Source organism: Pseudophryne corroboree, chromosome 8 (genome assembly GCF_028390025.1).
Source record: "Pseudophryne corroboree isolate aPseCor3 chromosome 8, aPseCor3.hap2, whole genome shotgun sequence".
NCBI classification, from domain to species: Eukaryota; Metazoa; Chordata; class Amphibia; order Anura; family Myobatrachidae; genus Pseudophryne; species Pseudophryne corroboree.
The window spans coordinates 58,548,004-58,564,811 of NC_086451.1; the positions used below are offsets into that span (position 1 = coordinate 58,548,004).

Below are 16,808 nucleotides of genomic sequence, written 5' to 3' on the forward strand. Positions count from 1 at the left end.
AAAGGTAAATTAGGGCCCATTTACTCTTAATAACTCCTAATTATTACGTTTCATGCTCACCTCATGGGCAGAAATATCTGCCTCCAGTAGCTGGTGTTTCTTAAGCAAGTTATTGACAGATGCCAAGTCCTTCCCATAATCTTCTGAAGCCAGCAAAGCCTCCACCTGGTGACAACAGTACAAATGTGAATGCTGTATAGATGGATAGAACTTCTTCTTGGTTTGATCCAAATCGTTAATTTTTTTTCCTACCTCTGAAAGCCAAAAATCAAAGTCCTTGATGCCAGTGTTAAAGTTCTGCTGTCTGTTGGCTTCCTTCAACTTCTGGCTCTTCTCCGCAGATTTCTGCACCAAGAATTGCCACTGATCGGCAAGTGCTCCCAGGCGGACCTGAAACAAAAACACACGGGGCCCTTTAACTCCATGGATTGAAATCTTGATCGCTTCCACAGGACAAACACAGGTATACTTTAAATAGAACAAATCTTAGAAAAAGATAAATATAAATGAGAAACAGAATCGGTGAGATGTAAAGATGAATAATTATGAATAAAGGAATTTAAGAGGAAGCTGCAGAAAACAAAAAGTGCATTATTGATAGAACGTTACACCACAGATCCCAGAGCCTCAACTTTAATATGGGTGCTGGATCACGAAGGGTTAAAAAAAACAAAAACCTATTTTTTGTATTTCAAGATAATTAATCATCATTTGGTTATTAATAGAAGTCTGTATAGGACACGTGGGCACTCGCTGAGGCTAGAGGAGAGAAAATTCCGTACAAATCGTAGGAAAGGGTTCGTCACCGTAAGGGCAATAAGGATTTGGAACTCCCTGCCGGAGAGGATAATAATGGCGGACTCTGTAAATGCATTTAAAAACGGATTGGACAGTTTTCTAGCTGAGAAAAGTATCCAAGGCTATAGCATTTAATATACTGACATTATGTATATGGGAGTGATATATGAAATATAGTTGCCAATAGGTACGAAGCCATTATTTCGGCTGGTGCATTATAATATGCACTGCTTAATACAGAATACAGGTTGAACCCGATGGGCTTTTTGCCTCTTTTCATCCTCATTAGCTATGTTACTATGTTCTACAGACAGCTGGTTATTAGATACACAAGATTTACTAAAATAGAATGGCCTCTGACCCATAAATACTGTTTGGCATTTAATTGCCAAAGACCATTTAATTACAAACTAGTTCCACACACAAGCCATCGGTTTAATGCTCTATTTGTAAGCAGCTGCTCACCTTCACTGCATCCTCACTGCCGGCACAAGCTCCGCGATCGATGAGAGAGTTTCCCATGTCGATGACGCCACGGATACGATCAGCGTTGGCATGAAGCTCTGCCTCAAATGCCTGGTGTTTTTGGTGTTTGCTCTGAGGACAAAAAGTGATCGGTCATTTGAGATAATTTCAGGACTGTGCTCCATGAAGCCTATCTAGACTGTTTATGAATAAGGGACCAGGGGTTACAAATTGTTCTTTGAGGATTTACATAAGGCACAACTTTAAAAAAATTTTTTAGTCTTGGTCATGAAGAGTTGAATTACCAAAATGCCAGAGGAGTAGTAGAAGGTGGCCAATGATCTCACCATTTATAAACCTCCTGGGAGATTGAAGATAAGAGTGTACTGGACATAAACATCACAGTACTGGATTTTAGTGGATTAGGGAAAATGAAGCATACTGTTCGTGTATAATAAGACTACATGATGTAATGAAGACACAGAACAAAAATAAGCTAAACAACAAAAACTAAAGAAAACAAAAAGCAACATTCCACAGACATCTAGGCGGGAAATTAATGTACGTTCTGCATGAGGTATGAAGCTCACATTAACTGGACCAGTCCCCAACGTCATAATTTCATTGAATATGCCATGAAAAGATGACAGATCAGGTCAGCCATTTGTTTCCGACCTGCAATGTTAGCACGCCTCCTATCTTTCTTTTGAGAGCTTTTTGTTAAAGCTGTTGGCATTCCATATAATGTAGAGGGATGAGACCAAAACTGTGATGGTGCCATGGAACAATGGCCCATGGAGTTTTCAACAAATAAGAAACAAATCATTACTAACAAGTTCTGCAACATTGTTATCCTCTGCAAGAAGGATTTGTCCACTTTAGACTGGCCGTGAGTATAGTGGGAGGGTTAGGGTTAGGTTTAGGGCCAGCAGTAGTGGTGGTGGTGGGGGTTAGGTTTAGCCGCCACCCTAGGAAGTTAGGCACAACCGGGGGGAGGTTAGGTTTAGGCTGCGGGCAAGGAGGGGGAGGTTAGGTTTAGGCTCCTATGAGGGAGGTTAAGGTTAGGCTGCAGGAAGGGAGGGGTAGGGGACAGGGGAGAACATATCTGGCTCACCCCTGTTGGGATTTCAGTTGTCAGGATGCCGGCGTTGGTATACTGAACGCCGGCATCCTGACCACCGGTAAATCATACCCAACCAGTCTACACAAAGTAGGCCGCCATTTTTGGGCCAAGTTAATACAAAGAACATCAAAGATTGTGATATCACCAGTTGCTACTTATTTAATATATTTTTTAAAATATTGGTTCAGCTAACAAAATGGCCGCCTCTACATTGGTGTAGCTGACCTATACACTGTAATAAAACAGCCTGACAAGCCCATTTTCTAGGCATTGTTTATCTCCCATCTTCAGAAAGGTTGTAATAATCAGGCAAACGAGAGGGGGAGCTGTCCCGATAACTCACAGCGGCCCACTAACAGGAGTCATGCAGAGCGTGTGTTTTGCCGAGACAATAAAACAAAACTCCATAGTAGAGATGGCAAAAATTAAAAAGCCGACAGTAACTAAAATACTACAATACGGAAAACCAAGACAGGCATGGCTGGCTTCAACAGATGGAGAAACTTAAATGGATGAGTACATACGAGGTGAAGAACACAAAACACTACCTGACCACTTACCAGTAGTTTGGAAAGCTATAAAATAGATTAAGAAAGAAGGCATTGAGTACAGTACACTATATAACATGAATCATGAATGGGTAAACTGCATCACTATGTAGACCAAACTTACAACAAAACATTTGTTTTAAAAGATCAACCATGAAACAACTTCAGGCCGGATTCAATTAGCAGTGGTAATTTACCATGCAGGGGAAAAGGGTTGTAGCTATTCAATTACGGACCCTTTTTTTCTCACGTGTTAAAATTTGCCATTACCGTGTACGTGGCACCCACAATTATGTTCAAGCCTGAGGGAGGCTGGAACAGAAAGCTGCATTAAGGGCCTAATTTACTGATTTACATCAGTGTTGCACTAGTATGGTAATGCAGCAGGAGGTGACTGGTTTAAGTAGATACCTTGTTCTTGCATTAGGATCACCTGCGACACCATCGGCTGGCTACGTGACCTATGTGGTCACGCAAACAGCCATCCGCTGCGGTTCCTACAAAGAGACCAGGAAATCTCAGGCTTTAGAAACTGAGGACATCGCCGCCACCAAAACAGCTGCAGAATGTCATTCTAGTGACAGTCTGCAGCTGTAGTGTGTCCTGCACATGCAAACCTGATCAGATGAAATTTGAATTAGGACCTAAATACAGCCTGCAAGCTTATCGCAGGCTGTAACTGAATAGCCCTGGCAGACCAATTAGCCCACAGATAATTACTGTGGCTAATTGAATACGGCCCTTTAGGTGTGGTTACACCATTAATTGGTCCTTATTGCAACACCAACATTTTCTTCTCCCATTTGCCCATACTTTGCATTGCTCAGGCTTATAGTGGTCCCGTAATAAGATGACCAAAAATATCAGAAGCTGCTACTGAAGACCCAGCTGTAAAAGTCCCAAGATTACCCACATTAACCTATAGGGGGTGCCAGGGGCGTTTTATGAGAGGAGGGGGCCCGTGTGCCGACTCTGGGTGGGCCCCCTCTTCTCCACGGCACCGTAAGCGCCAGCCATGTTCCGGAGACTAATTTGCTACTGCGCATGCACGGCGGCCATTTTGGAATCGATTTTTGCCGCAACTGCTACGGCTTCAGCGCCCGTCGCGGGACTCTGGAAGGTAAGTTTTAACACAGCATGGGTGCAGTGTGGGCCCCCCTGGACCCAGGGGCCCGTTTGCACCGCACACGTTGCACCCATGGTAGAAACGCCAATGGGGGGTGCATGACTGCGCCAATACTTCATTAAGACTGATGAACCATGAAAAACCTACCGGCATAACCATTTAGCTTTTCTAGGATACATGTACGGGCTTTACATAGATGACAATTACAGGAATTCTAGATCTGTTCAAGTTTAGCACCCACCTGGATGTTTGTGGGATCCTTGTAAGATTCATCACTGGCCGTCTGCAGCTTCTCACTAATCCAGGCTTCAATCTCATCCACGTCTCTGCTAAACTGCTGCAGAGTCTGCGATTCGCCAAGCTTGGATCTCTTCTCGATCATCTGAGCCTTCAAACGGCGCCACCTGCGGAAGGCACAAGCTACTTAGAAAGACCATGACCACTGAAAAGAACCAAAATAGCTCATATAGGCTGTCCAGTTAAACAAATAGAATGGCAAATGCATCCTATACATTTCTAACCCACCTGTCCAAGACCTCATTACGACGAGCAGCAATATCTCCTGTGGCATAGTGGTTGGCAGATACCAACTGATCAGCAAAAGCCTGCAGGGCAGCGATCTTCTCCTCCTGCAAGACAGATGTTAGTTAAGATTAAACACACTGGACTACAACTATATCTTACACCCAATCTGCCCAGTGAATGGTGTGTGGGGTGCAGAGATGACCTGGTCGGAGAGATGTATAATTGGGTTTTTGGTGTGTAGTTGGACCACATTCCCTGCTAAGATGGACAATACCCTGCTCTTCAGTACAAATTTTACCTGCACATTAATTGCTTTATCAAAGTCCTCATGTTTCTTGATGAGAGCCTCAACACTATCCAGGGAATCCCCTTTGTCTTCACTATTGAGGAAAGCTTCACGTGCAGCCATCCAGTTCTCTGCCTGCTCACAGTCCCTGTTGAAGAGCTGAAAGACAAAAAAGGTGTCTGATAACACTGAAAACGAGTAAAGAGGGAGGAACTACAGACAAGAGGACCACGTCAAAAGATTACCTGGAGTTCCAAACACTGATCCAACATCATCCTGCGCTGCACCCAGGACTTCTCCAAGCTGGCACGTTCTTGGTCCAGTATGTCAAGCTTCTCCTTTATTTCAGGACTGGCATAATGGCCTCGAGATAGCAGCTGCTGCCCAAACTGCTCGAAGGCCTGAAAAGTGCCAGTTCTGGCATCAATTTCTGTGCGATGCTCCTACGAGGTAGAAAGAGGGTAATCCGTAAATACTGGATGATGGAATTATTAAAGCTTTGCTCATCTGAGAATTGATACCCCCCTACAGCTCACCTGGTGCCTCTCCAGGAGAGCTTCAGCTCCAGTGACATCTTTGGCGAGTTCATCAGATGACACAAGGCCACGAATGCCATTGATCCAAGACATGAGATCCCTGCAAAATAAAATCAGACTTAACATATGACATGGGATAGACATCCGACACGGTTTCCAATAATTAGTTGGAAGACTTCCTGATTACAGATGCTATCAAGCAGCAAACTAAATACGTTTGTGCCATCAAACAGGTAGGTGACCCCATACTTTTTGCCTGTGTAGAGAATATTCTTACTATGTATGCAAAAAGAACCATGTGCTGATCACATAGAGGCAGCTTCTGTTATAGGTATTTATGCGCATCTCCCACCTGAAGTCACTCAGGAAGCGCTGAAGGTCATGAGAGTCTCCTAGTTTCTCCTTCCGCTTGTCAGCCCGTTTGCCAAGGCTGTTCCACGCTTGGTTGAGCTCGGTGCATTTCTCTTGTATATCATCAGCAGACTCTGGATGAGACTGGATGAGGCGCTGGGCAGTCTCTCCCAGGGAATTCACCTAGGGAAAGAGAAAGCATTACAGAGATATTCCTCCTGCATGCTCCAGTAAGCACAAATGACTGCACACCAAGACCTAGGCTGAACACGTAATGAGCAATACGGCCACTTCAGTTGGTGCCATTATAAACAATGAAATCTCTAATCCGATTGGAAGTGACAATAAAGGAAAGTCTATTCTGCTGTTCTGTATCTACAGTCATTTTCTGACCATCACACTGTAGAATAGTCTGTTCTATAGATAAAGAAAAACTTTGTATCCAATTATCCACTAGTCTATACCCCATTGTGTATATGCTTCAGTGTCCCCCAGTGGATGAAGGAGAAACAAAGATCGGAGCAGTTTGCTATGGTTTGGTAAGACTGCTTAGCAATGTGTGCCCATTACCTTGTCACCCAGAGCAGCCAGATCTCTCTCGAATCCCTCATGCTTGCGTTGGAGAGCCTGGACACTTGCCAAATCATGGCCATAACTGTCTGTGTTCAAAGCCTGGTTCTTCTCCTCAATCCATTCTTTTGTCTCATCAGCATCTCTACAACAACATCATTTTTAATCGTCTTAAGCAGATCACAAAATTTAGATGTGAAGAAATGATTGAGCATCCTTGAAAATTCTGGTAAGCCCATTTATTCATCTATGCTACCTTTACCATCACTCCCGGTGTTACAGGATTCTAGCACACACAGAGATTACTCTACAGTGCACTCTGGTAAGTATCCACTGTTAGTACAGATCAGACCCCTGGCTCCCTCCCATCTGGCTTGTTTACCTGTGGAATCTCTGCACTTCATGTGCGCTGCCCAGGAGTTGGCTGCGCTCCTCTGCCAGCTGCTGAAGGGATCTCCAGCGTTCATTTAGGTCCTACAGGAGAAAAGATGGGAAAGTCAATCCTACACAAGCCGGAGCGTTGTGGGAACAAGTATCTGACTGGAAGCCTGCCAAACAGTTTCCAACCAAATGACTAACAAAGAACCTATGACATGCAGAAGATAATGCCAGTACTTACCTTGATTGAATTGAAGGTGGCCACAGCGTGTACAGCGGTCCTTACAGACTAAGTAAAAAAAAAAAAAAAAAAAAAAAAAAAAAAGCAGGAGCACAATTATGTAAAAGTTAAACACTCCTTTCATGTGCATTAAGGTTTTTTTTTTTTTTTTAATTCGGGTTCTTTGAGAGGTATCTGCTCCTCAAGAATATACCGTAGAAGACAATTTTTGTAGAGGGGACAGGGAGAGAACTGCCCTGGCGCCTTATGCAACAGGAATATTTGGGCTTCATATAGTCCATGATTGTTACAAACGGTGGCACGGTGGTTAGCATTGCCGTCTGAGCACTGGGGCCATGGTTTGATTCCAACCAGGGTCCTATCTGTGTGGAGCGTATGATCTCCACGTTTGTATGGTCCAGGTGCCCCAGTTGCCTCCCACAAGCCAAAGAAACGCAAGTTAATGGTCCTCTGACAAACTAACCCTAGTGTGTGGCTGTATGAGGGGGGTTATAGATAGACTCCACTGGCACAGGGACGGATGTGATTGACTAAATATCCTCTGTAAAGAGGCGTTATAGGAAGGCGCTATAAAAACCCATTAATAAGCAATCGCTTTCATCGTGCAATGACGTCTATGGCAGGACATAAATTGACCACTACCTTCCATGGTGATGCTCCTTTGGCATCTGCTTCATCCTACAACAAAGAAAAGAGGCACAGTTACAAACATAACACAACATTTTCTGTACGCGGAACAGATAGTTTCTTTACACCGATGTGCTCCAAGTAAAAATATTCATTACCACCTAATCAGACCACAAATTCTAAAAGCTGGGACATAATCTGTTCTGAGCATCTAATGGCTTTCCTGCCACTGTTCACACTCAAAACAGGAACATTCACTGTCAGAGGATGCTGATTTTCCAGCTGATGTGGAACTACAAGTCCCCATCATTTCAAGAACAGGAAAGCCATCGATTACATGCCCCTGTTGCATAGGTTTACTACAGAGTCTTGCCATCCCTTTTAGGTGCATACTATAACAATGCATTGCATATGCTTCTACTTACCCTTGGCATGCTGCCATACACCTCCTGTAAGAAAGCAGAGCAAAAGTATCAGTGTCAGTAAGACATGATGCAGAAACATAGGAGAAAGCAGCTGGAGCACAGAACAAAATAAAGACTGCTACTAATGTTGGGTCTACACGTCCGGTAGTCCCTAGCACTGGGTCTACACGTCCGGAAGTCCCTAGCACTGGGTCTACACGTCCGGAAGTCCCTTACACTGGGTCTACACGTCCGGAAGTCCCTTACACTGGGTCTACACGTCCGGAAGTCCCTTGCACTGGGTCTACACGTCCGGAAGTCCCTAGCACTGGGTCTACACGTCCGGAAGTCCCTAGCACTGGGTCTACACGTCCGGAAGTCCCTAGCACTGGGTCTACACGTCCGGAAGTCCCTAGCACTGGGTCTACACGTCCGGAAGTCCCTTACACTGGGTCTACACGTCCGGAAGTCCCTAGCACTGGGTCTACACGTCCGGAAGTCCCTAGCACTGGGTCTACACGTCCGGAAGTCCCTAGCACTGGGTCTACACGTCCGGAAGTCCCTAGCACTGGGTCTACACGTCCGGAAGTCCCTTACACTGGGTCTACACGTCCGGAAGTCCCTAGCACTGGGTCTACACGTCCGGAAGTCCCTAGCACTGGGTCTACACGTCCGGAAATCCCTAGCACTGGGTCTACACATCCGGAAATCCCTAGCACTGGGTCTACACATCCGGAAATCCCTAGCACTGGGTCTACACATCCGGAAATCCCTAGCACTGGGTCTACACATCCGGAAATTCCTAACACTGCAACATCTATTATGGAATGCCCTTTATATTGTGCTTTTACCATCACAATTTGTCCAGATTGGACCATGTATCCAATGCCAGCGATGTTAAGAGGCTGTATTGCTGGAAGGGGATTCACGGTTCCAACATCCCACCACACCAAGCATCAGACAGCTTAGACTAAACCCTGTGCAGAAACAAAGTCTGGATTTGCTTTCATGTAGAAACCACGTCTTACCTGCTGCTGTACAGCTTGCACTTCCTCCGTTATCAGCCCTTCAGATTCAAGATCGTCGGCAACTTTGTTGATATCTTTCAGACGGGATTCATTAGCCTTCAGGTCCTAAAAGGGAACATTGTCAAGAACAATTATAGCTCATAAAGGGACTCTAATACTATGGAACAAGTAGTTAGTATTTACTATAACTAATGGCAACTAATCAGTTATCACGGACTCCATTAAATGGCAAAGAGCAGATTGGAACCTATAGTACCAAACATGTAATTACTCTTCAGTCATGTTACTAATCTCAGCACAATAAATGTACTCCACTCCTGGGGCCTTACAGCACATGTTCTCTGTATTCAGGAACATATGCAGTGCAGACAGGTCTGACATTATAAGCACACGCCCCTCCCCCACTTCACTTCATCTATTCTACTATGGTTTATTTAAAACACTTATATCTGCATTAAGGGACAGGTAAAGGGAAATTAATTGCCCAGGTTCCGGAGAGGCCTTACATCGCAACCTCCTCCTCCTGTTTGCCCCTTACACTCTCCCCCCTCACCACACACAATCCTACTTACCTATACAGAAAAGCTTACTGTCCTATGGTGAAGGGCCTATGTCCAGTCTATAGGGCCTATGTCATATGCATTTTTTTAAATTGACTGGCACCTGTGCACCCAACATCTGTACCATGCCTTTGGCAGCAACAGTAATGATACCCTACCATTCTGCCTGTCCCCCCTACCAGTCGCTAGACAGCGGTACTCGATACCAGGAAACGGGATGTTGCAAGGACTTTATCCTTATTCAGGCTACAGACCAGTATCCTCTGCTATTGCGGAAAACTCTCCAGTACACGTTCTGTCCAGCAGATCCCACCTCCAACCTGCGCTAAGCTTAAATTCCAAACTCTTTAGGCCCCAGCTTATAAGAGTGACTATCCAATCTATAGGGGAAATGGGAAGACCATTGTATTCTCCACATTTTACTCAAAAACTGCCTGGATTGTCAGTCTGACATCATATACAGTTTAAGGGCTCACAGGGGCCCTCATTCCGAGTCGTTCGCTCGGTATTTTTCATCGCATCGCAGTGAAATTCCGCTTAGTGCGCATGCGCAATATTCGCACTGCGACTGCGCCAAGTATCTTTGCTATGAAGATTGTATTTTTACTCACGGCTTTTTCATCGCTCCGGCGATCGTAATGTGATTGACAGGAAATGGGTGTTACTGGGCGGAAACACGGCGTTTTATGGGCGTGTGGCTGAAAACGCTACCGTTTCCGGAAAAAACGCAGGAGTGGCCGGAGAAACGGGGGAGTGGTTGGGCGAACGCTGGGTGTGTTTGTGACGTCAAACCAGGAACGACAAGCACTGAACTGATCGCACAGGCAGAGTAAGTGTGGAGCTACTCAGAAACTGCTAAGTAGTTTGTGATCGCAATATTGCGAATACATCGGTCGCAATTTTAAGATGCTAAGATACACTCCCAGTAGGCGGCGGCTTAGCGTGTGTAACTCTGCTAAATTCGCCTTGCGACCGATCAACTCGGAATGAGGGCCAGGGTCTGTACAAAGAGGATTTTGGTACTTACCGATAAATCCATTTCTCTGAATCCTCTAGGGGACACTGGAACATCCATTTACATTAGGGGTGTGAAGCTTGTAACCGGAGGTGTGGCACAATCTAAAATTAGCATTGTGTGCACAGCCGGCTCCTCCTCCTTCACATCCCTCCTCCCTCAGTTTGGAAAATTTGACAGAGAATAGGACATGATACTATAGCACCCGACGAGGAACCGAACCGTACAACATAGCAAACAGTATCGAAGAACCGTTTAAACAAGAAAACAGCAGGCTGACAGCACCGAGGCGGGCGTCCAGTGTCCCCTAGAGGATTCAGAGAAATGGATTTATCGGTAAGTACCAAAATCCTCTTTTCTCTTTCATCCACTAGGGGACACTGGAACATCCATTTACATTAGGGGACGTCCCAAAGTTATCCCCAAGGGAGGGAGTGCTGTCGGTGGCCTGCAAAACTAAACGTCCGAACTTAGAGTCACCGGACGCCAAGTTATCAAACCTGTAACATTTTGTGAACGTGTGGGCTAAAGACCACGTTGTCACTCTGCAAAGTTGAGAAGCGGAAGCACCTCTGGCATCCGCCATGAGGCCCCCACTGATCGGGTGGTAAAAGCACCCACCTGAACCGAAACTTGTGTTACAGGAAATATAAGCATGCCGGACGGCAAGTCAAATCCGTCTAGACAAATACTGCATAGGTGCAGGCCAAAACTTCCTTGGCCCATCTAAAAACAAACAAAATGGTCCGACCCTCTGAAAGGACGATATAACCTGCTCGTAGCCCCCGAAAAGCTCGGACAACATGTAAAGACACGTTTCCATGTGCGAGACCCTAGGAAAGAGGGGACCATGCATGGCTGGTTTACGTGAACTCTCAAAACAAACTTAGGAAGGCAGTCTGTTCTTGTACGGAATTCGTCCTATCCTCATGAAAAGTGAAAAAGGGACGTATACCCGATAAGGCTCCCAACTCAGAAACCCCCCTGGTCAAAACCTAGGCAAGCAATAATGTGATCTCCCCAGCGAGATATTGCAGGTCTTTGTTGCAAATGGCTCAGAAGTTGGAGGTCTCAAAATTTCAACTTCAAAATTAAGTCCCACGGTGTAATGGGAGTACGGAAAGGGGGACGTATGTTCAGAACCCCTAGTAAAAAGGTCTGACCTCTGGCAAGGATGCCAACCGCCGTAGAAATAGGATGGAGATAACCGAAACCTGAACCTTCCGACCGCCCAGTCTCAGTTCTACCTCTAGACTGGCCTGAAGGAAAATTAGAAGTCAGGGTAAGTGGAAGTTCGTCGAATTCCACCCACGTTCTAGATACCAGTCCATACAATCGCTTCCAATCTATGTAGTACATCATAGAAATTGCCGTTCTTGGTATCCCTGTCTTTTAAGATCCGGGTTTCAAGAGCCACGCCGTTAAACGTGACCTGTGCAGGACCGGGTATTGGAACGGTCCTGAGATAACAGGTCCTCCCTTCGAGGCAACCACCAAGGATCTTCCGCTAGCAACCCTTGCAGGTCTGAGTAACAACTCCTGCGGGACCAGTCTGGTGGGAACAGAATCGCCCCCATTTGTTCTCTTTCTTTATCATCCACTAGGGGTCACTGGAGTAACTCTTGGGATATGGACGGGCTTCCGTAGGAACAGCACTGAATATTTAAATTTAGAACACTCCACCCCTCCATATCCCCGAGTACCTCTCAGTGTTTTTTCTGTGCTCGAAGTAGTAACAGCTAATGTGGCTGAGTCCACACTTTGAATTTTATTTTTATTTTTTCTATTTTATGTATCCCTTTCCCCCTTCCAAAAGGCAGGGTCAGGGATAGTGCAGCTGCTGATAGCAGCAGGGGCGTGTCGGGCCTCTCTGAAAGAGCTCCCTCACAGCCACACACACACACTTCCTGCAGGCTGGCCGGCGCTTACTAAGAAGCCCCGTCGGAGCCTCATTACAGACAACTATTGCAGGTATGTGAGGAATGAGAACGGGGCGGTCAGGATGTGAGGGGAGAAGGCGCTGGTGTTCTTTCTGACTGCGGCTGCAGCAGCGCCGGCCGCCGGGTAACGCTCAGCTGCTGGCCGCCGGGTAACGCTCAGCTGCTGGCCGCCGGGTAATGCTGGCCGCCGGGTCTCCGCTCCAGCGCTTCTTACATGCTCCGGCCGCCGCTACAGGTCATCTGCTCCCCGCGTCTGGTCCGCCGCTTCTCCCAATGCTCCGGCCGCCGCTTGTATCCGCTGGGGGCCGTAGTCATAGCGCTAAGCTCCCAGTTTATCAGGTGCCCGATGCCCGGCCCGCACTGCACGCTACGGAGCAGCTGCGAGGGGGGGGGGGGAGAAGGGACAGCAGCAGGCTGTTGAATGCCACACATTTATATATATAATATATAATGAGGCTTTTGCTGGCAGGGAGACTGTGTATAACATCAGTATGGAATGCACTGTGATTATGTGTATAAGCATGGCAGCCATTAACCATGCTTCCTGTGGCAGCCATTAATCATGCTTCCTGTGTCTTCCTGCTGTGATTCCAGAACGTTCCTGTCCTACATCTCTACTCCACCGGAGGCGCAGGGGTGTTGGTGGGAATTTGGGATCACATTTCATAGTACTGGCCACGTGTACTGCACTTGGCCAGATTTATATACAGAGACACCTTACTGCTATTTTACTGAGTCGTGCAGGTGTCTGTTTTTTGTGTATTGTATTGTCTGTCGCCATAATGAGTAAGGCACCAGCAAAAACTAAAAAGCATAATTGCAAAGTCTGTAACAGTGTATTACCGGATGGATCTACCACATGTACAGTATGTTTTGTGAATTCGGTTCAGAATACCATTTCTGCTCCTGTTTTACAACCAATTTCCTCACCGGACCCTCCGTGGGGTATGTTAGTAAATGTACTGGATAGGTTACAATCAGAATTGACCGCCGCTCGTCAGGAGCGGGAAACGGTAAGATCTGAGTCTAGGGTGAGACCGCCAGAACTACCGGAGGCATCTCAGTCTTGCGCAAGGTCCAAATCCATTTTGGGTAAACGGGATAACTTTCATATGTCTTATGATTTTCCAGTGTCTGCTATGTTGCATTCTGACGATTCCATGCCAGACCTCACAGAACAAGATGAGGGTGAGGAGGGCGAAGTGGAGTCAGATGGCGAGGATGTTAACAGTTCCGGCATTGATGATCTCATCAGAGCGGTACGTCAGTCTCTGAGGTTTCCTGAAGCTGAGCAGCCTCTCACAAATGATCAGGTCGTATTTACTAAACGACGGAAGACGCCAATAAGTTTTCCTGTGTCGGATTCTCTAAATCAGATGTTAGTAGAAACACGACAGAATCCAGATAAACGGTTTTCTATACCTCGCAGATTTAAGTCTAGTTACCCGTTTCCAGACTCGGTAACGTGTACATGGGAGAATCCACCAATAGTTGATTCGTCAGTGTCCAAGCTTACCAAGAAATTAACCATACCAGTGCCATCAGCTACTACGCTTAAAGATCCTTCAGATCGCAAGATAGAAACTATGCTAAAATCCATGTATGTAGCAGCAGGTGTGATGCTAAGACCTGGATTGGTTGGCATTTGGGTCACTAAGGCGCTCATAATATGGCTTACCGAACTCAAATCTGCTTTACATGACGAAAACCTGATAATTCTTGTCAATCAAATGATTGAGGCTGTAGAGTATCTCTGTACAGCATCTACTGACGTCTGTCAGCTCACTTCTCGTATTTCATCGTCGCTAATTACGGCACGAAGAGCACTCTACCTGCGTACTTATCAGGCGGAGGCAGAGGTCAAACGAAGTATAGAGGCGTTGCCTTACGATGGAAAGAAGTTGTTTGGTCCAGAATTGGACGCATGGATTGTGGAGGCTACGGGAGGTAAGTCTGTTTTCTTACCATTGCCTGCACCGGTTCCAAGAAGAAGGTACGCTGGACCTTCGTTCAAATCCTTTAGACCTCAGCCCTTTCGAGGACGTGGCAGAGGATCAGCCACGCCTGCTAGACGTGGTCGCGGACGTGGTTTCCATCAAACCAACACAACTCGCCAAGACGCTAAGGTTACCGACAAGCCAGTGGCATGACGGCCTACCAGCCCATCTCGGTTCTCCAATTGTGGGAGCACGCCTTCAGACGTTCCATGTGGCGTGGTTCCACACATCCGCGGATGGCTGGATCCGCAATTTAGTGTTAAAAGGTTACAAAATAGAGTTCGACTGTCTTCCGCCTCTGCGGTTTTTCAAGACAGGATTGCCTCTGTCGGACGACAAGAGGAGGGTTTTGCAAATTGCAATTCAGTCCCTACTGGATTCGGCAGTGTTGATTCCGGTCCCTGTACACCAACAGGGTCAGGGTTATTATTCAAGTCTGTTTGTGGTCCCGAAGCCGGATGGCTCAGTCAGACCAATATTGAACTTAAAGGGGCTCAATCAGTACGTAACTTACTACAGATTCAAGATGGAGTCTCTACGTTCGGTGATTGCGGGTTTAGAGGCAAAGGAATTTATGATTGCGCTAGACCTCAAGGATGCGTACTTACACATTCCAATTTGGCAGCCTCATCAGAAATTCTTACGGTTTGCAATACGCCAGAACCATTACCAGTTTCAGGCTCTACCGTTTGGTCTGTCATCAGCGCCACGGGTATTCACCAAAGTGATGTCTGTGATGATAGCTCACCTCAGATCCCTGGGAGTGACAATAGTTCCGTATTTAGACGATCTGCTCATCAAAGCTCCGTCTCAACAGATACTTCTCCAACATGCGCTGCTAACATACAATGTACTGGTTCACCACGGTTGGATTGTCAACTTCAAGAAATCACATCTAATTCCGTCTCAACGCCTTCAGTTCCTAGGTATGATTCTCGATACGGTCAATCAAAGAATTTACCTACCACAGCAGAAAGTACAAATGCTACGCCATCTAGTACAATTAGTGCTCAAGCCACGCACAGTGTCGGTACACTTGTGCATTCGCCTCTTAGGCACAATGGTGGCAGCTTTCGAGGCGCTTCAGTTCGGAAGATTTCACTCTCGTCCATTTCAGCTGAATGTGCTTGCCCAGTGGTCGGGCTCGCATCTGCAGATTCACCACAGGGTGAGGTTGTCACCAACAGCAAGAGTATCTCTGCTCTGGTGGCTCAAGGAACACAATTTAACCGCAGGAAGACGGTTCGGAGGTTGGAATTGGATAATTCTAACTACGGACGCCAGTCTCAGAGGTTGGGGAGCGGTAATTCAAAATTGTCAGCTCCAGGGTCTCTGGGCGGATCACGAGAAATTGCTGTCTATAAATGTTCTAGAACTCCGCGCAATTTACAATGCGCTACGACAAGCAGTGCACGTGCTTCGCTCTCAGCCTGTCCAAGTGCAGTCGGACAATGCGACGGCGGTCGCATACATCAACAAACAAGGAGGAACGAGAAGCCGCATGGCAATGCGGGAAGTAGCTCGAATCCTCAATTGGGCGGAATGCCACCAGGTGATATTGTCGGCAGTGTTCATTCCGGGAGTGGACAACTGGGAAGCGGATTATCTCAGTCGTCGGGATTTTCATCCAGGCGAATGGGCATTAAATCCAGAAGTGTTTCGCATGTTGGTTCAGCGATGGGGTTATCCTCAGGTGGACCTGATGGCGTCTCGACACAATCACCAGACATTCCAGTATGTGTCCAGAACAAGAGATCCACAGGCAGTGGCGGTGGATGCTCTCACGGTCGAGTGGCCGTACAGTCTTGTGTATCTGTTTCCACCGTTTCCGTTGCTCCCTCTGGTGCTAAAACGAATCAAAAGAGAGACGGTCACAGTCATACTAGTGGCGCCTCATTGGCCTCGGAGAGCTTGGTACTCGGATCTCCGAGGATTACTCGCAGACGATCCTTGGCCGCTCCCGCTACGTCCAGACCTGTTACAACAGGGTCCATTCCTTTACCCCGATTTAGCGCGGCTGCGTTTGACGGGGTGGCTGTTGAGACCGCCCTCTTAAGAAGAGAGGGCATTCCAGATTCAGTTATACCAACCATGTTACGAGCTAGGAAGCCAGTTACGGCAGCTCATTATTACAGAATATGGCGTGCCTATATAGGTTGGTGTGAAGCTCGGAAATTTCCGACATCAGCTTTCAAGTTATGCCGCCTCTTGTTGTTTCTACAAACAGGGTTAGATGGAGGACTGCGTTTATCTACACTAAAGGTGCAGGTGTCTGCGTTGTCAATTTACT

General features: G+C 46.5%; 1 protein-coding gene across 8 annotated transcripts in view; it reads right to left on the reverse strand.

Moving 5' to 3' along the window:
• SPTAN1 (spectrin alpha, non-erythrocytic 1) overlaps positions 1–16,808 on the reverse strand; it is a 103,927-nt gene that overhangs the window by 15,975 nt on the left and 71,144 nt on the right. For 5 of the 8 annotated variants that reach the window (XM_063936459.1, XM_063936455.1, XM_063936460.1 and 2 more), the window contains 16 exons: positions 9,007–9,111; positions 8,000–8,023; positions 7,590–7,625; positions 6,948–6,995; positions 6,711–6,802; positions 6,329–6,473; positions 5,760–5,941; positions 5,408–5,507; positions 5,117–5,314; positions 4,884–5,030; positions 4,586–4,689; positions 4,302–4,464; positions 2,947–2,961; positions 1,264–1,395; positions 253–390; positions 61–165 (listed from right to left, as the gene is read on the reverse strand). In XM_063936459.1, the coding sequence (XP_063792529.1) occupies positions 61–165; positions 253–390; positions 1,264–1,395; positions 2,947–2,961; positions 4,302–4,464; positions 4,586–4,689; positions 4,884–5,030; positions 5,117–5,314; positions 5,408–5,507; positions 5,760–5,941; positions 6,329–6,473; positions 6,711–6,802; positions 6,948–6,995; positions 7,590–7,625; positions 8,000–8,023; positions 9,007–9,111 (1,734 nt within the window). The remainder of the gene's footprint in view (positions 1–60; positions 166–252; positions 391–1,263; positions 1,396–2,946; positions 2,962–4,301; positions 4,465–4,585; positions 4,690–4,883; positions 5,031–5,116; positions 5,315–5,407; positions 5,508–5,759; positions 5,942–6,328; positions 6,474–6,710; positions 6,803–6,947; positions 6,996–7,589; positions 7,626–7,999; positions 8,024–9,006; positions 9,112–16,808) is intronic. The other 3 variants (XM_063936461.1, XM_063936458.1, XM_063936454.1) reach the window with 1 other exon arrangement.